Consider the following 24,371-nt stretch of genomic DNA (forward strand, 5'->3'; position numbering starts at 1 on the left):
GATGGATTTCTTTAATCGCCTGATGCATATCACAGACAAAGATCTAATAAAGCAGACAACAATCAACAAACACTTATTGCAGACTTTCAAGTCTAATGAGACACATGTCTATGAATTGTGAGGTCCTTCTTTTTTATCTGTTGCTTGTCATCCTGATGGTGCTTTGGTCATATTTTACAGTTGGCTGCAAGCATCCAGACAGGAAGGAAACGAACAGCTTGTGGTGTCTGAGTGATGCTTCCTGAGCTGCTGCGAGCCGCGTGCATTGTGTGAGAGCCTGAGCGTTTGTCTCTGAGAGCGCGCCACAGAGCCGGAGAGAGACAGAGAGACAGAGATGAGAGAGATGAGAGAGGCGTTTTCCTCTGAGTTATGGTACTTAGCTTCTGTAATTTGTCGGGTAAAGTTCTGCAGTCAAACTCTCGCGAAAAGTTTTTAGACAGACCCATGACACGGTCTAGCTAGCAGAGTACATAAGCTCCACTTTCTATTACTAAGAAATCCCTCGATTTATTTAGTTTTTTGCTCTGATGCCCTTGGTTGGTGGAGAAGTTGTGCATTTTACTGAATGTTTCAAGAACGGATTCCTGCATCAGAGCTGCTGCTTTGATATGATCTTTTCTTAATTTGGCATGATTATGAAATTATGTGGAAAGAAACACAATTAGGTAATGTGGGTCACATAAGAGCTGGAGTATGTAACTTTTCTAAAAAAAAATGTTTTACATATTTGTTGAAATTGTTACTATGTCGTGACATTATGAGACAATCTTAAAAAAAATTAAGCTTTTCTGCCTTCTCGCAGTGCTAACTAGAATCAACCAATCAGAGCCAGGAGGCGGGTCTTAGCACTTTCTGCTACGATGCAGCTAGCATAGCATGCTGTCAATGCTCAGGTTAGTTAGCATGGCCACCGATGATGTCAGATAAAGTTGTTTCTCTACCATTAGCGCATTTAGCAGCATTTCCTGCTGGTGGATATTATTAGTTTGAGTCACATGATCTCAATTCTTTGCAGCAAACTGTGAATAGGTTATAGACAGTTTTTCTCAGCTATGAATTGACACATTGGTGATGCAAAGTGTCTAGTTCAAGATGTCCAACTTGCACCCAAAAAACTCAGTTATGAAATGACCAAAATTATAGAATCACAACATTCTGGTGTTAAAATGACCAGAAACACAATTTGGACTTTTACCTTCTTTCTTTCAGGTTGAAAACAAATCCCTTTTCTTAAATGTTAACACAATTTAATACCTTGAGATTGGATTTCTGTTCTTTAAGAAGCTCCTGCTCTTTGTGAATCTCCTCCTTCAGCAGCTCATCGCGACAATGCTCCTCCATTAAGTCTGGTCCAGTTGAAACTCTACCGGAGGAATCCTTGTCAATGGGAGAAAGCCAAGACTGAGCAGTGAGGAGTAATAAAAAATGAGTGGAATTGCATAGGAAGGCCATGGCCAAGTTACTTAAGGAACCTCAAGTAAAAATAAAAAGGTTTGTTATAATAAAACTATTCCCCAAAATGTTCTTTTATTTTTTAAGTTACTATCAATATCTGGTTACACATAAAAAAGATTAAACAAATTCCTAATTAAATTAATTGGCTTGATTGGAATTCAGATTACTCAAACAATTAAATCACGTTAATAAAATAAATTAATAAAATTCACAAAATAATCACTCAACACTGTATTTCTCCCAAAAATGCAAAAATGTCTTGTTATAAGACAAATTATCTGCCAAACAAGTACGTCTTCCCCAATTTTAAGGAATTATTAACTTAAAACAAGCTCCCTATTCTTATTAAAAACTTATGTCTAAGTTAGTTTTGTCTTATTTCAAGTGAAGTACGATATTTGCGCTAGAATCTAGACCAAAACTCCTGAGTAAGAGTTTTAGTTTTTGCAGTGCATACTAAATAAATTATTGCTCAAAGTCAACATCCTAAACAATCATCCAAACCACAATGTTCAACTAAACCTTTCCTCATTCAGAGGAAACTGAATGAATCAGAACATGATGTTCCACCATGTCAGGATGTGACTGGGGAATGTCTGTGGCACTGATGTCTGGGTCGTCTGCATTCTTGCGTGTTTGCAGAGTTTCTCCACCGATCCATTCTGTCTGCTATCATTCCACAGAGAGCCTCCGAAAAAAAACTCGCCCACACATTTAAAAAAATTTCCCTTGTATTCATCCTCACCGATTCAGTCAGGGATTCGTCTTCTGGATTGCTTCAGTCTTCCTCTCCTCTGGAAGGTTTGCCCTTCTTATCGGCTGCTCGTTATTCTGGTGGCGTTGCCAGGAGCGATCTGTGCAGAGGCCTGCGTGGGAGTCGGTTGGCTCCACACAGCCTTGAAGCTTGATTTACAAATTTCACACTCGCCTGGAAAGAAATATTGTGCGTTATTCCATTTTAATTGCTAACAGTTTAACATTACTGGTCACTAGAAGCACTCCCCTAGTCTATGAAAAATAAATCTTCACACATACCATGCTCCTCTGCAGACTTCATGCAGAGACGCCACACTGAGGCCATGGGCTAATCGTTAGTCGTAAAGATCTTCTTGATTTTCTGGACTAAAACTAACAACAACAGAAACTGAAATTGAAAACACATTTTTGATCACTGAAATAAATAAAAACGGTAATTAATGGGGGAAAACTATAACTATCTGGAACTGTGCGTTTGTAACCATAACTAAAACATTCTTAAATTATAGATATAATGTCCTTGAAATAATTTTCACCACACAAGCAGCTTACGTCAACTGTCGGCAAATTACTTTGACAGTTGAGGTAATTTGCTCCTGATGGCTCCTACGCACCAAGAGGAGCGGCTCTTAACGAGTCAGCAAAATGGCGGCAGCAAAAGTTGGGAGAAAACAAAGTCAGATTTTGATTTTGTTCGACACTTTTTGAAACTGGAACCTTCTGCATCGATGTAAACAATCGATGTTTACATAGTCACAATATGATACGTTGACCTTTTTGAATTCTGCACCTAAAAATTAATTATAAGAAAACAAAACCTACTACTATAATTAAAACAAAGCAATATTTAACTAATAAAAACTACTGTGCACTCTCTTAAAAACTAATTAAAACTAACTAAATTAGACAAGAAAAAAGTCACAAAGAAATATATCAAACTTCAATGAAAAACTCTAAACTATCATCCTGTTTTGGGGTGAATCACCCGCCCTCAAAAAGTCAGCGTCAAAACCATCTGAAGCACATTTTTACACTAAACAGCAGATTCTCTGCTACTTCTGTTGCTGTACTTTCTAAACAGAACAATGACAAACAGAAATTTAACCAAGTTCATCAAAGTCATGAAGATAAAGCGCCGGTTCAAACTCATAGCTCCTTCTGTAACAGAAATCCGTCTACTGAAAAATGTGACTCATTCCAACAGTAAGCCGACAAAGGAGAGGTAACATTCCTGAGGAGTAAATATTTTTGCTTTGAATGGGCTTCTGAGCAAGAACTATTCACGTTGTTCGACATGCCACACGTAATAAAAATCACCTCTGCACATAGAATCAAAACAACACCAATGGCAGGCAACTGAGGCTGCATCACAAGTTGCATATGATCAAAACTTTGTCGATATTCCAATAATATAAAGGAAAAACAACTTTGCAATTGCCATTTCCATTAAATAGGAAACCAAATGAAAGTTACACGTATGAAAGTTTGTTCACTTCGTAGTTTCTGCCAGTGGCAACATCCGGTTGTTGATCATGTGACTCGTGTGACGAGAAAAAAGTGATTCCATTGCCTGTTTCACGAAATAAACCAATTTCGAAACTGCCACGTTTCCATTAAGCAAAATTATTTTTAAAATGTCAAATTGCGCGATTATATGGCCAATGGAAACGTAGCTAATCTTGAACACCGGCAGCCATTGTGGGGATATTTGCCTTTCTGAATCTGGGCAGCTCTGCAGCATTTTTGCACTTTCAGGATGCAGTTAAATGCATCTGGTGAAGAAAATGTAAATCATGCTACAGACCATGGGTCAAAAAATGCCTGGAAGTAGATATAAACTCTCTGGTTCGGAAGCAGCAGCTTTAAAACAAAATGAGAATTTGAGGCTGAAGTGTGTGCTCAAACGTCCTGTCAGGACAGAAACTGTCCATAAAGAGGAAGGCTTGACCTGCTCCTTTTGTGGATAGCAGTTTTTCTACCTCAACAGGTGTGTGTGTGTGTTTCTGTGTCTCCTCTCGGCCAGGAGCTACACCTTTTTTTCCCTTTTTTTTTTTTTAAACGGATGGTGTTTCTCAGTGGAGATCCATTAGCTTTGCATGTGTACAGTGTGGGAGCCTGACAAATCCTTTTACATCAGGGACAGTAGGTGTGTGTGTGTGGGTGTATGTGTGTTTTAGCATTTCTCACCTTATAAGGCCCATTTTTCCAACAAATGCTACATTGTGAGGCCCAAAGCCCAGATCTCATAAGAGGAAATGCTGTTTTTTGGTCAGGTGTAACATGAGTTTAGGTCAGGTTCAGGGTCAGGTTCAGGGTTGGGGATGGTTGGGGTTAAGGTAAGTGTCAGGGTTAGGCAGTAGAAATGAATGGAAAATGAATGCATGGCTAAGCAAAGTCCCTGTGAAGATAGAAAAACATATGTGTGTGTGGGTGTGTGGGCGTGTTTAGGGGTGTACATTTGGATCACACATAGCTTTCAGACATGTTTATCCTCAACATTAGTGTGTGTCCGTGTGTGTATTTCAAAGTGTGAAATCCCATTATGTGTGCTAAAACCCTGTTTGGCCTAATGCTTGCACACACACACACACACCTATCATACCCGCGTGTGTGTGTGTGTGTGAATATCTGTATGCATGTTTGAATGTGTAGCAGCTTTTGGAGGAATGTTATGTCAGGTGATGGTGTAATTATTATTTACATTTTTTCAAGCCATAAACTGAGGAGATCCTATCAGATCTGCTTTTTGTTCTGGCCTAACCTCTACGCCAAGACAGGGGGGAAAAACCCCACAGAGACAGATGATATTCCAAGATGAGGAAAAGCAGAGGAGCTTGAAGAATGGCATTTTCTGCCCTGTTGTGGCCGTTTACAAAACGGAGCAGAGAGAAGACCGCTCTCTATTTTTACTGTAGAAATGTCAGCCATGCTCTGTGTTCATATCTCTTATAGGGCAAACCAGGATGTCATCTTAAACCTCACACTGCACCGCCTTTTTTTATTACTACCATCAACTCCCTCTCACCGTCCCCCGTCTCCCCCCAGCTGTTAAACAGCCGGGGGTGTTGGAGGGAAGGGAAAGATGTACACTGTTGTTTCCCTTCGGGATTTGTGATGCAGTGTGATGTTGAAGGCTCATTTCTGCAGGAGTCAATCAGTCTGTGATGGATGGAGAGAGAGATGGGTGGCATTGAGACGAGGTGCAGGGATCGTCTGCTCCACACTTCCATTTTCATTCTCCGTGAATTTTCTCACATTTTGTCACGTCACAGTCACAAACTTCAATGTGCTCTGATGGTGATTTCATGACAGGCAATTAGTGCCTAATTGTGAAGCAGAAAGAGAATATGTAATTTTTGGTTTGTAGAATCGCCTTTTAGTGCAATTATGACTCCAACATTTGGGGGTAAGTCTGTACTAACAAGGTTATTCAAGCCCATTCAGATCAGCTAAAAACAATTTATGTGTCAAGTTTTGACAAGGTCTCAATTGTATTTAAATCTAGACTTTGACTGGACCATTCTAAACACATACATTTGCGTTGATTTGAACCTACTGTTCTCAGTCCTGATCCTCACCATGGTTTATCAACACATCTGACTTAAATAAAATAGGAAAAAAAGAATAATTTATTATCCCACAATGGGAAAACTTAGGTGTAACAACAGCAAAGTGGACAAGGATTTGTGTATTCTATTATGAAAAGAACAAACATCAAAATGAACTTCCTAATAAGGGAATGGCAGGATTTAAAAACTACCCTAAAAAGACGACTGAATTTCTTTGTTTTTTAATGATAGTGACATACTTTTAAATACTTCGTATTGTCCAATGTTCTGCTGAACTACACCACTTTGCTATACTTGTGAAACTTGAATAACGTTAAATACGGATCTCTGGCCATTGATTGGTTGAGCTGTTTCCATCCACTCCATATTTCCATTTTGGGTAAATCGATAAATATGGTTGGAATTGAAAATCAATCAATCAAGTTTATTTGTATAGCACATTTCACCAACATGACAGTTCAAAATGCTTTACATTGTAAAAAACAAAACAACAAATAAAACCCATCATAAGCACATCATATAGTCAACGGTTGTGAAAACTAGTGACAGACATTACAACAGGTCAAGTGCCATCATCAAAATCATCAATACACATCAAATATGAAGATCAATGTCCCATTTATTATGGGTCAAAAGCCACTCTATACGGGTGGGGGGGATTTGCCTTGATTTAAAGGAACTCCGTGTTTCAGCTGTTTTGCAATTTACTAGAAGTTTGTTCTAGATTTGTGGTGCAGAGCAGACAGAGCCAGAAGACCTGAGTGGGAAAAGTAAAAATAGAAAAAGTGGAATATTTGGAAAAATTAAACAAATTTGGAGAGTGGAATGGATTTCACAGGTCTGCATTTATGCTATTGTTTCTGATAAAACAGATCGTGTGTTTTTTGCCAAAACCGATCAAACTGATGTCATCGCTGGTTCAATTAATCTCAGCTCATCTGTGGAGTGCCCACCTGGCTCAGGTTGAGTTGCTGTTTAATGGGGGAAAATAAGGCAGAACTTTGTTTGAGATGTGTCAAACCTGGCCACTAAGAACATTATGCAAATGCATTTTATGGTGACGGAGTAAAAGCCTGGACTTCAAACAGGGTGTTTCAAGCAGCTTAGAAAAGTGAGTTGTGTGATGGAAGAAGCCTGACTGCTTCTTGAATAAAATATGCCCTGGCTGAAAGGTTAAGCTTGTATAGTCATATAGTCAGCTGCATGGCTTTGTTGACTCTTTGCTTACAGTTTGAGACAGCGAAACAACACTTGAAGCCACGGATGAATCAGTCTGAAAAGATGAACATTAAGATGGTTTCTCCTGTCACAGCACACCGTCTCTTTGTTCCTGTCGTTTCCTTTAGTGTTTGTAGGTGTTTATGGCGTCTCTTCTCGTCACAAACACTCTGTCACCGATCACTTAAAAGTGCCGGGTGATTTTTGATTTCTGGCATATAAACGTCGAGGCTTTTTTTTTTCATACCCGAGAAGAAGAAAGTGATTGTAGTGAAGTTTTAGGTGAACAATCTGATAAAAGAAAGAAAGGCGTGAAAATGCTGAATCTTACAGAGAGAACTTGGATTATTATGCCTGTTCAGTAATGCTGTATTTTAATATTCTCTAGTCATTCACATTTAAAAAAAAAAAGTACATTACTTTATATATTGTCAAGAACTGCTATATCGTAGGCATGGTTTAGTATGTGAGTCTCACAATAGTATAAAGTACCTTAAAAATACCAGTTTCACAACAACGCCGTTTATGCAAATGTTGAATAAAAATGTATAACAGATGGTCAGAATGTTGTGCCTGATATGAACTATTCACAAAAAGTTGGGATGTTTATTGTGTTTCCACATCAGATACTCTGGTAGACTCAGTTCAGGGACCAGAAACTGAACATTTGCTACATTTTCAGCCGATGTGTTTTACACTGAGCTGTCTTCAAATGATCCAAATTAACTGAAAAGCCTGTTCCCCACCCTCGCCTATGGTGGCGCTGCACCAAGAACTACTGAAGGAAACAACACAAATACCTCAGAAAATGACACTGAGCTCAACTTCCTTCTTCACAAAATGTAAACAAAAATGGAGTAGCGTCAGATTTAAGTGGTTGTAGGATTTTTCTTTTATCTTTGGTAAAATATCACAAGCCATTTCCATTAGATCTATTGATGCAGAATCCTCTGGATGAAGTCCACTTCATGCTTTTATAGCGGTCTCTGGTCCACATGCCGTTCACATATGCATTCCAACCATTCAGTAGAACCGAACCGGAGGACTAGAGTTCACTTTTTGGGCCACATCAGAGTTTGATTATGCATTCATACCTCCCCAAATGAACTGGAGCTTCTAGACAAATGAACTAGAGTTCAGCTTAAGCGGACTGAACAGGGCTGGTGTGAATGCACCCTGAAAGGACCAGTGTGATATGGATTTCAGGCCCATTGTGGCCCATTCAACTATGTTGATAAAATCCATATGTTGTGTATGCCAAACATAAAGGAAATTTGACTTCCCAGTTTGATGACTTGAAATTAGGATTCTGTCTCTTTAAGAAGCTCCTTCTGTTCCTAATAGTTCACCTTCAGTGTGTCTTCACAATGTTCATCCATTCTCCAGTCTGAAGAATGGGCAGCGCCTTCACGAGGTTTACTGACAGCCTCCTGGCTCTGATTGGTTGTTTTTGGTTTCTTCAAAGTGTAAATTAGTTAATAACAGTATGTGTAGAGTCTTGCTGTTCTGTAAGTGCATCTGCCTTCTCTCCTCAAATATGCCATCGTTTTTTTTCTTGATGACTTTTAGCTAGTCTGCTGCTGCTTCGCACGTTGGTTCTGAATAGTAATGAGAGAACCTGTTTAAGTGTGTGATGTGCCACTACACTCTGAAATGAAGAGCTGCAGGATGTTTCTCTTTTGCCTGTGTTTGCATGGCTGTCTGTGTGTGTGTACATATATGAGTGTGTCTGTTATTAATGTGCTCATATTTCTGCCTCACTCACAACCTGCCCTGGAGGAAACGCATCTACAAATGCTCCTCATCAGTCATACGCAAGAAAGAGAAGGGGCAATGTGTGTGTGTGTAAAAACACACACACACACGCCTGTTAGGATTTATCACAGCACAATGAAACATGAAAACATGATTTTTTTTTTTTTGTTCGTTCTTGTTTTGTTGGCTCACTCTATGGCCCTTGTTGCTTTTACAAATAAATTATCACAAAATTCTTTGACCATTTTTAGCCCAGAAATCAAAGTCCCAGGCTAAGCAAGCTCAACTCCTGATATTTGTTCACTATCATAGATATATCTTATTTTCGTGTTTATGAATTTATTAGCCTTTTAAACTGATATGTTGTTTTTTTAGCCCCACACAAGCAGTGTATGCCATCTGTCGACGAATTGCGTCACTCTATTCTCCTCCTGGTGGCTCTTGCACGTTAGTCTGCAAAATGGCAACAGCAAAAGTTGGGAGAAATCACCAGTCAGTTGGTTCTTCAACAATAATTGAATAAATTGTTTTCAAAATTGTGTCATTTGTTGAGTATTCATTACCCAATCTATGTATACATAATCACAATACAATACGCTGACCTTTCTGAGTTCTGCACCAAAATGTGATGTATTAGAAAACTAAAACTACTACTATAACTAATAAAAACTAAACTGAAACTAAGCAATATTTAACTAATAACTAATAAAAACTAGCAAATACAATAAGAACTAACTGAATTAAACAAAAAGTCACAATGAAAGATACAACTAAACTATAATAAAAAAAAAACCCAAAGCTATTATAACCCTGTTGTGGCCCCTGATGCTCTCCTGTCCTCAATAGTGCAGAATGTATTTGGAGCTGGTGTGAATTTCAAAGGGTTCCTCTGCATTAGCATAAGGTACGTCACTTTAATCGCAGCAATCCTTCTTTCTGTAAAGCAACGGGAAGGTCACATTAAGTTTCTCATCCTAAGACGGCTTGTACCTCATAAATTTTTGAAAGTACGATGACGAGTGTGAAGCAAGCTGGTCACGATTTTAAATGCTGGCATGTGCCACAGGGCCGTTCTCCGGATGGGATGGCTGTTAGTGGGAGCGTGGCGGGGAACCCAATGAATGATGCGAAATGGAAAAAAGGCTGACAGCCTCCTAACATTTCTTTCTGTGTGTATCATGTTAGCTGTTATCTGTATACGTTACAAAAGGAGGGCAGGTGCACATTTCCCCCAGCTGGCCTGCACTCCAGCTCCCTCCTCTGCTCCTGCAGGCAGGAATCAGCCGTCTCTGCATCCCTCGTGTCCCTTCCAGCTCTGCAGCCTTCCTGCACCCCGGTGATTTGTGTTCTCAACGCTTTGTTTACCTAAGCTTCAACCCTCGGTCTGCAGGAAGGCAGGCCGTTTCTTGTGCCACTGTGAGTTCGCCCGCTGTGTGCGTGAATCTGGCAGCAGTTGCTGCACTAAGCCTGGTGACGGCGCGAGGAAAGTAAAACTGAAAATGTTACAAATGCAAGAGGAACTTCAAGACTTAAACTTCAAAACTTCAAATAAGCCATCAGCATATTGGTATAAACATTGGGCTTTTGTGTTGTTGAAACAATCAAGGATTTCCTTAATCTATTTGATGTCACTTCCTGTTTGATCTCTGCCTCTTTTTTTCCCCAAACAGATTTCTCAAGCACTCAAAAAATACTTTATCCTAGTTTCTTTCCAGAATTAGCTTTTGTCAAACAGGAATGCTGCTTCTTTTCTTTCTTGCTAGCTTCCTTCTCTCATGCTTGCTGCATTCATCTCTTTCCCCTCCACACCCATTCTCACCAAGAGAGGCCTGCTGGGAGCCTCTCAATCCATCATGCATCAGCTTTCCTTTTCTTTTTTTTTTTCTCTCACAGAGAGTGTTTTATTTGGCCCACATAAATTAATTAGAAAGAGTATCTATAGCTGGACTATTGTTAGCGGCAGCCCACCAAAGCCCCGAGGCTAATGGAGGAACAGCAGAACAGAATCTGTTAAAAAGAAAAAAACAAGCAGGTGTGATTTGTACTTGCGATGTCTTCTGAGTGTAAGAACTCAACGCTGTCCGTGTACGGCTGCATATATCAATTTAGACGGGGAGGGAATAAGTTTCCTCCCCGCCTCATCATGTCGGTAACAGGGTTGAGATCGCCGCGTCTCGCGGACAAACGCGTCTGCTTAATGAAAGGCCCTCGACTAACACCCTCGTCTCCGTTTGTTTTTCTCACCAGAGACGAGTTCTCGTGCCGAGGGAAGACCGACGAGCGCCGAGGAAGAATGAGAAGAGGAACCGGTCGAATAAGAGATGGCCTCAGGAGACGTGAAAACCGGTCTAGCAGCAGGACAAACTCAGCTTGCCAATTTCCACCGAAAATAATACATGTGGACTTTATGTAGGCGATAGATGCTGTTTACTTACTGCCAGTAAAGGGCCATATCCTAGTGATTCATTAATTTTTACTCTAATCAGTCATTTAATAATCCGAGAGGAAAACAAAATTTGGCCAAAGCTTTCTAATGACTGGAGGCTACATGAATAAATGTTAAATGGCAGGGATCTCTGGTCGGATTCCTCCGTCGGACATTGTAATGACGTCCCAAACGGCCCAGAGAACAGGACAGCTGAGACATAGCAAGGCAGGAATCTTATCCACAACCGGCTCCTTTGTCTGCTGGCTCGCTCTGCTGTCGCTGCTCCGACTGCCGGCTGTAACGGCAGACTGTTGGCTTATCGAAGGGGAGAAAGGCTTTGTGTGGCTGGCCATCTGCAGTATGAACCAGCCGCCTTATGAGGCCATCCCCTCCCACATAAACAGGTAAAAAAAAAAAGCGCTTAAAAGCTTCTTTCTAATTGCTTTTTAAACTTTTTGTTTTGGTTAAATATCTACTACATCCGCAGCACGATCGTGGATCTGAGGCTGAATGAGAACAAGATACGGTCGGTGCATTATTCCTCGCTCAGTCGCTTCGGAAACCTCACCTACCTGAACCTCACCAAGAACGATATCAGCTATGTGGAAGACGGAGCGTTCTCGGCGCAGTTTAACCTGCAGGTGAGCCGTGATAGTAGATAAAGGGACACACGTCTGTAGGCCCACGCACAACAAAAGTATTTGTCTTTTATCTAGAGAATGCATGCTCTAACATCTAGAGACCCAAAACTGCCCTTTTCTGTAAAATAGCTCAAACTCAGTGAGATTGGATCAAGTGTATCTGAGAACATGAGATGTTCACTGATACACACCAACACATGTTAAACCTCACATTAATTACACTAAACAAATATCAGATGCAATAACGCAAACATAAATGCACAATATAATTATTTTACAAAATAAAAATATGTCTTTGGCTTTTAAACATTTTTCCTAGCAAAGTCGTGGTTTGGGTTACTTGTCCTGCAGAGTACAAGACAGACAATCTGTCAAAGCTCAATTTGCAGAAATAAACCTCTCAGTCTGAAACAACCAATCAGAGCCAGGGGGAGGGTCAGCATTGGGTTCCGCCAATCATGTCTGTGTATGCGCTGCTCACACCTTCCTCCGTTGCTCTCTGCTATATTGGAGAAACTTTAAACTTTCCCACAACAAAATTTGCCATGAATGCGCAATGACGACGGATAAACAGTTTTTCTGAAACCGTAAATTGTTTCTCTGCCATTAGCACACTGAGCATCATGAACATGAGGATGATTCACACTGCTAAGCCCCTCCTCCTGGCTCTGATTGGAACGGCACTTTTCTTTAGACGACATAGAGAGGAGTCAAGGGAGCTCAATTTTTTCACAGATTATCTCTCATTCGATACTGTGACGACATAGTGACAGTTTTAACACATATGTAAATACAATTTTTTATAAAATACTGCAGCTTTAATGTCTGTTCCTGAATAACAAGGTGACAATGCAACGCTGTTGTAAAAATTCTAACTTTTCATTTTTAGATAAGTTCAATCACAAACCTAGACAAATACTAAAGGTGTTTAATCAACTCTAATTCTAGAACATAAATGAATTAGACTGTCATTGATTCTCAGAGTAATCAATGACGTTTTCTGTGTGATGCTTTACTTTTATCCAAATGAAGGATAAAAACTCTCCTCCCGCTAACATATGCGAATGGAAACCGATATGATGTTGAAAACATCCACTCATTTATGCTTTTCAATAATGAGTCTCCATGCAATACACCCGAGCTGCTGGAGCGGTGCCAGGAGCTAAAACAAGACAGATCTGGGTAAAAATTCATTCGCAGCATAGAGGCTTAGATCACCATGTGAAAAAGTAGCTGTTCTGAACCGTCAGCTGTTAGTTCTGTATGTTTGCAGCTTGTAGTGAGCAATGCTTGGCACTGTCGGGCTCTTCAGAGATTAGGATAATCCCACTTGTCTTTGTCTCCCCAGGTTCTCCAGATGGGCTTTAACAAATTGAGAAACCTGACAGAGGGGATGCTGCGGGGCCTGGGCAAACTGCAGTATCTCTACTTGCAAGCTAATCTCATCGAGACTGTTACAACCAATACCTTCTGGGAGTGTCCCAATTTGGAGAATATAGATCTCTCCATGAACAGGTACTGTGTGCAGCTTTGTATGTGTATAACAAACTGGTGAAAAGAAAGAATGGTGTGGCTGCACAACAAAGTACATTGAAGAGCGGAGAGGCACTGGGAAGAGAAGCTTTATGGCTACTATTATTTTTATTTTAAGAATTCATATAGTTTCATGAGTTTGGATTGAAACTATATCTTTCACCTGATAGCGACACAGACAAAATGTAAATATCAAGTTCTATTTTACAACACAGGACCATGGATAAACACAATGCTTAATAATCTCTGTTCTTACCTGAACAGCAAGGGGCCTGTGCTTTGCTGCCTCCTCCTCAAATGAGCGCCAACTTTCTAATAGCGGCATAACGATAGATAAAGGTCAAAAGATGAGACCAGAGACCGATTTGATTCATTAAATAGCAAATGGTCATCAGAACAAGATGAGAGAAGACTTTGGGGAGAGATGTTCGAGTGCATGAGTGTATCTGTAAGTCTCTATCTTTCTCTGTGTCCAACTCCAGGATCCAGGTTCTGGATGGCAGTTTGTTCTCTGGACTCTCCAAGCTGACGACCTGTGAACTCTACACCAACCCCTTCAACTGCTCATGTGAGCTTCTGGGTTTCCTGCGCTGGCTTGCCGTGTTCCCCAACAGAACCAGCGAGCGGATGGTGTGTGACTCCCCTCAAGGATTCTCCGGATACAACCTGCTGAGCCAGAACCCTCACATGCCAGCCCAGCGCAATGCCCTGCATGTGCTTAATCTGGTGTGCACAGACGATGGCAGCAGCGTGACACCCTTCTACATCTTTGACTCCACCACCCAGCTGCCAGACATCGCCTCGCCCTGCGGACTGGATGATTGTGCCTCGGGGACGGCTCCTGACGAAGTGATAAGCAACAGCCCTAACTTAATAGACTCCAAGCCTGTCATGACAATAAAAAAAGTGGAACATTCGAGTGCAGTGATAACAGTTCAGATTCCCTATCTGTTTAAGAAATTGTACATACTGATTCTGTACAATAACAGCTTCTTTACTGAAATCAAAACTCTGAATAAAAACAGCGAGGATATTGAGCTGAAGAACTTGACACCTAACACGGACTACACTTACTGCGTGGCTTCTACAAGATACTCCCTGAGGTTCAACCACACATGTTTGACCTTCTCTACCGGTCGAAGAGCCGGTGCAGAGAGGATTCGCAATCAGTCATCCGCCACGCATTACATCATGACTATATTGGGCTGTCTGTTTGGCATGCTGCTCTTCCTCGGCCTCGTCGTGCACTGCCTGAGGAAAAAGAGGATCATGGAGGAGAAGGAAAGAAAGATGAACAGAATCCAGAGGACGTTGATAGAGCTGAAGTACGGCGGGGAAGGGGACATAGAGGGAGGGAGTGGAGGATCTGTCTCACAAAAGCTTGCTGTGGGCGAAAGCCTGTCCAGAATGCCCTACCTTCCCCAGGGAGGCGAGATTGATCCGTACAAGCTTCAGGAGGTGATAGAGACTCCAGGACACAAGTCTGCCAAGCTGAACTACATGGAGGTCAGAGGCTCTGGTATCGAAAAGGAACGGGAGCGAGAGAGAGAAAGGGAGATGTCGCCACAAGCCAATCCTCAGGGCTCAGTAGCTGAGATATCCACCATTGCGAAAGAAGTTGATAAAGTTAACCAAATCATTAACAACTGCATAGATGCTCTCAAATCCGAGTCCACATCCTTTCAGCAGGGAATAAAGTCCCCCACAGCGGGTGGAGGAGCTGTTTCGACAGAGGAGCCACAACTGGTACTTCTGTCCGAGCAAGGAGAGAGAGGAGGCGAGTTCCTCTCACCAGTCTACAACGGTGGAAGAGGAGGAAGAGAAGAACGGTTGAGGAGTTACCATCCATCTTTGCAACGACATCACAGCATGGAAGCTCCTCCGACAACCAAACGGCCAAGCACCTCCTCCTCTCCTGGCTCCGCCCGGAGCCCTCGCTCCTTCCGCTCCGAGGGAGGGTACCACTTGTCAGAGTCCCGCTACATCGAAAGAGCTTCACCCGGGGAAAGGGGAGGAGACGCCATCCGCACCGTCAACCCAGCTGCGGCTATCCTACGGGCCGAGGCCCAGAGGATCCGTCAGTACAACGAACATCGACACTCCTACCCAGGATCGCAGCAGCATCTCCAGGAACTTCAGCATCATCCGCAAGTCTTTCAGGAGCTTCACCGCCACCCGGGAGGACGCAAGCCTTCTGTGTTGGATCCCATCACTCTCAGCAGGCAAGCAAAGCAGCGGGAGTTAGCCTACTCCCAGCTGTCACAAAATTACCCGCTCTCACCCCAATACCACAACCTCAGCTACTGCTCCAGTCCTGAGGAAGACGAGGAGGAGGAAGGGCTCCTGTGCACCCCGACCCTAGGGCTTTGGGAGAGGTTCAAAATGCACCGTAAAAGGCATCGGCAGGCATCCTTAGAGGACGAAGGATATGTGGCAGCTGGGCATGCACTGAGACGGAAGGTTCAGTTTGCCAAGGATGAAGATCTTCATGACATTCTTGACTACTGGAAGGGTGTATCTGCCCAGCAGAAAGCTTGATCCCATATGTGAAGTTGCCAAACACCTTGAACTCAGTATAACACCCTGCATCCACAACACACTGATACAAATATGTGGATATTTTCATCAAAGACTTGTAAATATACACAAACAGCTTATGGGATTTACAAAAAAAATCACTTTGCACACACATGTTTACACACGCCGAGCCACAAAACACACATGCACACATTTTACACAAACTAAGCCTTTTCCTCCTGAAACGGATGAGGACCAAGCTAATATACCTATTATCGTGAACAAAAATATGAATAAATTATTGAGACTGAGACACTTTTTTTGTAATGTAATGGAAATTATAGCTCAGACTTATGTAGCTATTTGTACGTTTTGAAAGAAGAAATGTAGAATCAACATTAAGAGTAGAAAAACCCTAAATGTGGTAGGAAAACCCATTTTGAACAACCCAGTGATGCTTTGGATCCTTCCAACAAACTCAAACTTCACAGAGCCATAATTATTACTCTCCTAAAGCTGAGCCAAACAACCAGAAAAGCAACCATTCATAATGAATGTACAGTGTTATTCAGAGGTTTTCATTCGCTCATAAAAAATAACCCTAGGCTTCTAATTATTCATTTGGTCTTTTCTTTTTCAGGGTGGAATGATTATACAACAAGTAAGCAGACATTTATTGTCAAATTTAAAAGGCAGCTGGTCACTCTGTTTCTCAACTATTTTAGTGTCAATCTGAGGAAAAGCTAAAACATTTTGAGGATGTCTTCCTCATTTATTATACCTTGTGTAATCTAGCAGTTATTACTACTGAACAGCTACAAAAAAAAAGCAGTGGCACAGCGCTGCCTTTGCCATGGCTAACAGATGCTACAGTATTTTTATGTTTGAAATGCCCTACTTAACTTTTCGAAACATCCCTACTGTCAGCGTGACATCATAGCTTCATCTTTTTGTCATCTGCACAAGCAATTTGTCTTTGAAAGGCTGCTGAGAAACTAATTTCAAGAGAGGCCGGCTCATCCATGTTGTAAAACTGAGAACGAATATAACAATATAAGAAACACAAAATCGATACAACTAAAACGGCAAAGCGAAAGGCCAAACCGTTTGCTAAAAGGAAAATAAAAAATTTCAGAATCTTTTCACTATTACAGAAAAAAAGCAGCTTTGAAGCACATTCTCCATTTTGCTCTTGTTTATTTCCCATGGGATATGTGAAAAGTTTAAGGTATCAGGGGTTTTTTTCTCAGAAATAACTTAATATTTTCATAAGAAACGGTAAAACATACAAACATTGTGTTTTATGTACACAACAGTGTACATAAAAATCATCCTTTGGACTGTTTAGGAGCAACATGCTGACAACAGTAAACAGAGGCAAAAGTGAGAAACGAGTCATTTTATATAAGGAGAAAAATGTAGAATGAAATATTTTAAAATATGATGCCTTACATACAAATAGGATTCTATTTTTTTCTGCTATAACGCCTAAATTAGTTTGTATTCTAGAAAGCATTACTAAGCCTATTTTAGAAAACCACTGTTTTTCTGCACTGAAAACAGATACAAGTCAGTCTAAACTGAACGGACCTCAAAACACTGACTCAGAATCTTCCAGGTTATGTCAGGCTTGTTTTTTTGGTGGTTTTGCGGTTGTTCCTGAACATGGAAGCTGTTTTCATCTCGTCTCAGACAGTTGGGGTCTTTCACCCTGACCTTGGCAGATAATGGTGGCAAATAATAACTGGCAGCTGCTTTAAGTAATAAAATCTGTAGCAGTTTAGAAACTAGCATTACTTATCAAAAGATTGAACTCAATGGACAGTCATAAACTAAAATATTGCTGAAAAGTCTATTTTCACACCTGGACTAAATTGCTGGCAACTCACTGCTAAAGACAGAAAAACCCCAAATGGTCAGTGGAATCACTTGAAGCTGACAAAAGAAATTAATTTTAAAAATGACTAAAATCTGACCAATGAAAATAAGACATTGCTTTTAAAATCTGGTTCAACAGAATCATTAAAAAAAAACAGCAAACAATGAAACAGGCCTGGACAAAATGACAGTACTGCTAGAAAAGATTGAAAATAATGTTCAAGCACATCAGCTCTATCACACCAATAGAGAAAATAGATTTTTAATACAGAAATGTGGGACTAACCTCCTCACAGGTTAGTATTTTGCCCACACAGTTCCTGTTCTTTAAAACCACGGCAGCTGTAGGTTGTGTCATCATTCCACCCTTAAAAATTAAATCTCACAAATTATTTCGCTGACGACAAGAGTGTGCAAACACGTGACCACAGCTGTACTCCAACCAGAGTTTGGGAGATTTAAAACATCAGATGACCTGGTTCTGGATGGGTGACCAATCAGCAGTAATATTTAAATGTGTGCTGAGACTGAGTAGGTAGCTCTCATGAGAGAGTGAGTATAATGTGCCAAATCAGCCGATGGGGTACTAGAGCCCTACTGTGTATTAACTTCTTCTCACCACTGTTTTTATATAGAGGAATTTTAAAAAAAGAGGGTAAAATAATATATTATAATATGTTGTTATTATTCATTATTCTTATTCTCATTACTAGTCTTCATATTATCCCTACGATCCTCAGCATCAATATTTTATTATTTGAATACGTCATGGCGATGTTGTGTAACCATGTTTTTGGACTGTTTTGAAACTCTCAGCCGAGAAGTGCTTAAAAACAGAAACCAACACAACAGAAGAGACGCTTGTGTCCTCCTTTTCTACCGAGAGGAATATGCTCTGTCCTCTGAGCCGAAAAAAAACAACAACACACACACACAAAAAAAAGCAAAACACAAGCCAGCCTTTTCTGTTGGTGAACTTCTCTTTGTCATCATGAAAAGAGAACGCTGTACAGAAGAGAAAAGTTCTATATTTGCAACAAAAGTGACTGTTTTGTTTCTACAACATGGCTTTGAAATCCTTCAGACTTTTCAGAAACTTCAGAGTCCCAAACTTAGTTACCCGTCCGCTCACCCGCACTGGTGCGTTTTTGATTTTGAACCCGAACTCAAAAATTTTAATCCTCTAATGAATGTCTTCAGATTCCCATATAGGGGAAGCCAAACTGCACTGTTCAAAATCAGAAAACGACCGTGATTGAAAGACCCAAAACTCTCCGCTTCTTTCCCGACACACTGTAGCTCCACTGTGTTTTATAAACTTTTCATTTAAATCCCGAGTTTTTATCCTTGTTTTTTTATTATTTTTATTTTTTTTTATTTTGGACTCTTCTGGTTCCACTGTGGTGCCATAGTGCCAAACTTGAGAAATCACAGGTATTTAAAACTCATCTCAAATACTGCTAAACACAGACCTCTTCTGCTACACATGGCTAAAGTGAACTACGATTTGCACAAAATGATCCACCGTCATTGGCTCGCTGAATCCCCGCTATCCTCAAAATCATTTTTATGACCAAAGTACTGTGGTAGATAATTGACTCTTACGCTCTTCTAACCAGGACTCAGTCCTGCCCTTACAGTTACTACATTATCAGCACACACATCTCATGCTCATAGAAACAAGCGGAAGAATGTATTCTTTGAGATGTTATTTCTCTTCTGTCGCTGGATTAAAGCGTACAAGCAAAAATCTAACCGGCTCCGTTTACGAACGTCCTTCAGATCGCAAACAGCGGTTCAGAACTGGATACTACTAAGAAATTATTGCCATTGTTCACAACAAGTCATCCATGGAGGAGTTTTTATTAGAGCAAGGTTTTGTTTTTATATTTTTTTGTTGTAAAAGCGTTAAACTTTGACTAAATGTGGTTAGAAGAGGTGATGTTTACTGTATCTAAATTATCTGCACGATTAGGCGATATAGTTCAGAGTGTGTGGAAGTGGGTTTCTATGGAGTTGTGGTCAGTAGCTACAATCTTACCTTGCAACAAACAGCGCTCACAATCTTCAAAAGGTTATTGTTTTCTATCTTGTCATTGTTAACCTCACAGAGCAACACAACTAAAACAGGGCGGTTCGTATTGGGAGTGATGATCTTCAGTCGTCTGAAGAACCTCACCAAAAACAGCCAATCAGAGGCAGGAGGAGGGTCTTAGCGCTGTCAGTCATCTTTGTGTGCACGCTGCTAAAAGTGCTAATGGCGGAGAAACAACTTACAGTCACAGGAAAACCATTTATCCACCATAATGGGGGGCTATGCTAACTAGCTTTAGCATGCATTACAGTCTCAGTATAGTATAGAGCAAGGAGGGGAGGATGAAATTGAGCGTCGCCACAGGATATTGTGATTGACAGCACTAATACCTGCCTCCTGGCTCTGATTGGTTGTTATGAGAAGGCAGAGAAGCTCATGACATAGTGACAGCTTCAACAAATACGTAAAAAAAAAAAAATCTTAATACTGGGGTTTTTTGGGATTATCTGATCTTGCCCCTGAACTAGAGTTCAGGGGTCTCAAACTCCAGTCCTCAAGGGCCGGTGTCCTGCAACTTTTAGATGTGCCTCTGCTGCACCACCTGAACAGAATAATTAGGTCATTAAGGTTCTGGAGAACTGATCTGCACAAGGAGGAGGTCATTAAGCCATTTCATTCCAGTGTTTTGTACCTGTGGCACATCTAAAAACTGCAAGACAGCGGCCCTCGAGGACTGGAGTTTGACACCTGTGCAGTTGGAATTGGAAGAGGTGTTCTTACATGGTTGAAAGCGTCAATGTCACCCAAATGTCTTTGCTTCTTGGAGAATTAAGAGATTTTCACACTTTAAGGATCCAAAGCAAACCCTGATGTCCCTTAATCTACAATACAATCAGGAAACCCAGATTCATCAGGCTCCCTGACAGGGATTTGTCACTCTAGAATTCAGTTTTTTTACTTTCCATTACAACTGTTATAATGTAAGGTGTGGATGCACCAACTCATTTACCATTAAGTTCTCTCAGCACATTAACTGCAGATAAGATAGTGACTACTGAGTAAAACTCCACAGAATCCACTTTGAAACAAAATTTCCAAACTATATCCCTCAAATATAAAAGGTTTTAAAAGGCATTAAACCAGGGATGGAGTCAAAACTTAAATCACATTTAACAGATTTTATATTAAATAAGCCAGTATTCACATGACTGATAATAATACAGTAAAAATTAAAATGAAAACACATTCACAGTGGGCCATCTTTGCAATGCTTTCTGGTTCGAGGTACAAAATGACTCCAACCTTGAACAACAAGTGAACAATCATATTTTTGTTGTTTCAGAAACAGTGTAAAAATATTCTCTGCTGTAATGTGGCCAGAATGCTCAAGTAATTATTCCTGGTGAAAACCAGTGGTGGGCACCACCAGCTAAAACAGATGAGAATAAACAGTACGGTAGTTCTGCTAACGGTAAAATGCTAAACCAACACAATATTTAGTGCTAAGTTGCTAACGGTAAATTGTTAAACCAACACAGTATTTAGCTAAAGCTAAAGCACTAACTTAAACCATATTGAATTACACACCTACCTGTAAGGTTTGAGCTTCAGGAAGTGATTCTTTGGAGCAGATATTTTACTCTTCTCACTTTTCTGGTTGTGGAGTGTTGCTAACGCTGTTGCTGATTTTGCATAATTGAACACGGTAGGTCTTCAAAGCATGCAGGACACCAGTAGATTTTAAACAGTTTACTGTAAAACTACAGGCTGTTGTAGTTCTACAGCAATGCATTGTGGGTACAGAATAAACATATTTTGCTGCATCACACGTGGAGAGCAGGAGTAGTATCATTATTCCTGAATATTCTGGAAGGACGTGGAAAACCTTTCTTCATCAAAGACATTAGAAAATGACTTTAACAAATGGGGCTGTTCTATTTGAAAAGGAAAATATTTAACTTAGTGATACAGAACATTTATGCATGTTAAGTTTATTATTATTTACAGTAAATATAGCTACACCTCCAAAAAGCTGCAACAAAAACCTAAGTTCCAGATTTTCTTATCTTAAGAAATGTTAAGGATTCTACATAATGTCTATATAGAGTTTTTAATAGGAAGTTTAAATGTAAAGATATTCACATATGTGCCCTCAAAAGGTAGATCAATTTTGGAATTACTATTTACATGTTCTACAATGCCTTAGATATTGTTTTGTACTGTCCTAAATGCACTAAGAGCACTTAAGATTTTTAAAGTTAGCAAAAATGCTAAACCAAAAATTAGCTCCGTCATTAGCGGAAGTGTGCCCACCACTGGTTACATTCATTGGTTAATAAAACCACCCGTTTATAGGACTGCACAAATACGTAATGTGATTCAAAGGTGTTTTTTTTATTGTTGGTGTTTAGACAGGAGCAGCAATGAAATGGTTTCTCAGTCCGAGTCTTACTGATGAGAAAACTGTTGAGCTGCAGTTGCTTCTGTATTACATGCCCCAAATTCTGGTTTTAACCGAATAACAACAAACAGCCTTAAAACATTTGATTTTCTGTTCATGTTTTTAACTTTAACATTGCTTGTAAAATAAAAGAATAATAATATATATTTAAAAAAACTACATACGATCCGGGTTGGACTTTTTTAGTCGCTTGAATCTTTAGCCTTACTTGAGCATTCTTTGCGTATCGGTTGTATAAGTGTAGCAATATACTAAACTGCTGTTTTCATTTGAAGATTTTTTTTTCATTGTATTTATGAACAGCTTGGATTTGTCGCGTGTCGGACAGAGAGTAGCCGAGCTTAGACCGAGACGCCAATGAGAAGGAGGAGGAGGTTCAAGCAAGCAGACAACAGCGACCACAATCAGTGCTGCTAACCTTTGACCATCGATGTACAACTGTAAACTGTTTGTTTGAAACAACAGTTCCTCGGATGTGGACTGACGCGTTATTGACGAGTGACACACACGGCAGTGGGGAACCTCAGTGGAAGCTTGTGTTATATTCTTCTCCAGAACGACTCAGGAGAGAGAAGGCGAGAGAAATCCTGAAGAGGGAGAACATGCTCTACCGCAGGATCTCGGAGGCTTTATTTTCTTGTTGAAAAATGAAAAAGAGCACAAATAAAATCGCCTTCCTTAAACCCGTCTCCTTTTCTAAAGAATTTTTTTCTACGATCCACATCCAGGACTCTCTTTGCGCACTACTTAAATGTTTACACGGTTGCCTTTTCCAGATCACAGGGCGTACTCTAGCGTAGATTGCTTTTAATTTAATTTAATTGTATACATTGCACATATATATTTACACACACAATCACAACCAGGTACTCCAAATATTGCACAAAGCAGCAGAAATGACAGAGTTAGGTTTTAAGAAAAACAGTCTATAAACCCTTGAATTTTGCAGTCAGCTGCAATATTCACTTAAGCATTCAAATATGCCTTCTACATTGTAGATTACATTTCAATCATTTTTTAAGCAACTTTGTGATGTGAAAAATATTTTGCTGCATTTTTCCAAAGGTAGGTTCAGTCAAGATAGTTCATAATTCAGCCACATCAAAAGCCACTATTCGTTCACGCCCCAACACACTTTTGAAAAGTTTGCTACACCACTGACATCAGCCGATGTTTACATTTACTTGGAGGTTCTGTTGTTACATTAATGGTATAAATGATAATGGTGACAGGCAGCAGCAGCGGTGTGAGTGTTGTAGAGTGTCGGCGCACGTTTGTGAGCTCTAACCTGTCTTCACCATTATAGTTAGCATGCTTGGACTAACCTTATGCATCATAGTCACAAAGGTAATGACTCACCGTGTTTTGTCTCTGTGCTGGCTTAGAGATGCGAATGTGTGGAGAGAACAGGTTTCTGCTTACCTCCCATCTTCCATCTGATGTTAACCTAAAGCAGCTAAGTCTGTGTCTTCATTGTTACATCATCCGTCGTCATTTTACTTCCTTTGAGGCATCTTAGATCTCACTCTTAGACTCAAACTGACACAGACAGAGAAGCACTCGGCTTGCAGTCCTTTTGAGCAGAATTGAATATCCTGCCGAGAGGGAGAAAAAGATTTTAAAAATGTCTCTATTTTAACATTTTTATGTTTTGTGACCTTTTAAACTTATATTTACAGAGAGACACAAAATGCTGTCATGGATGTTGTGTCAGCTTCTTAAAGAGAACCTCAAAAATAAAAGATTTTGCTCCTGCAGGGCAGATTGAGGATTCTTCACAGTGTCTCAGATGTTCTCCAGTTCCTTCTTGTTCCTTGGAAACAAGTTACGTTTTCATCCCAACAGCTGTTTTCCGCTAATGATCAGTGATCCCAGTAGCTGCGTTTCCATTATAAATGTACGCAGGACTTTGTTAATATTCCACTAATGTTGAAAAAACAAAATTTTGCAATCGCGGTGTTTAACTTAAATAAAAAATTGTATTAAAAATCACACGTGTACAAATTTGTTAACACAATATGTCATTAAAAAACATGCTGCACCACAATCTTATATGACTATCTTTGACTTTGTGCCAGTGGCAACATCTGGTTGTGACTCGTGAGAAAAAGGGTTTTATTGCAGT

General features: G+C 40.3%; 1 protein-coding gene and 1 long non-coding RNA gene across 2 annotated transcripts in view; one reads left to right on the forward strand and one right to left on the reverse strand.

Annotated features, from left to right (window-relative positions):
* The window catches only part of LOC114145124 (protein ELFN1-like), a 118,028-nt gene extending 99,335 nt beyond the window's left edge, over window positions 1-18,693 (forward strand). The window contains exons 3-6 of the mRNA XM_028018526.1: window positions 11,001-11,585; window positions 11,669-11,822; window positions 13,171-13,337; window positions 13,838-18,693. Of these exons, the coding sequence (XP_027874327.1) occupies window positions 11,317-11,585; window positions 11,669-11,822; window positions 13,171-13,337; window positions 13,838-15,893 (2,646 nt within the window). The 5' untranslated portion in view covers window positions 11,001-11,316 and the 3' untranslated portion in view covers window positions 15,894-18,693. The remainder of the gene's footprint in view (window positions 1-11,000; window positions 11,586-11,668; window positions 11,823-13,170; window positions 13,338-13,837) is intronic.
* Window positions 1,680-24,287, reverse strand: LOC114145125 (uncharacterized). The gene is made up of 3 exons (XR_003595616.1): window positions 21,236-24,287; window positions 14,217-14,224; window positions 1,680-1,692 (listed from the first exon to the last, which is right to left on the reverse strand). It is a non-coding gene; the product is annotated as an uncharacterized LOC114145125 (long non-coding RNA).
* Window positions 24,288-24,371: the final 84 nt, after the last annotated feature.

This window comes from Xiphophorus couchianus, chromosome 5, assembly GCF_001444195.1.
Source record: "Xiphophorus couchianus chromosome 5, X_couchianus-1.0, whole genome shotgun sequence".
NCBI classification, from domain to species: domain Eukaryota; kingdom Metazoa; phylum Chordata; class Actinopteri; order Cyprinodontiformes; family Poeciliidae; genus Xiphophorus; species Xiphophorus couchianus.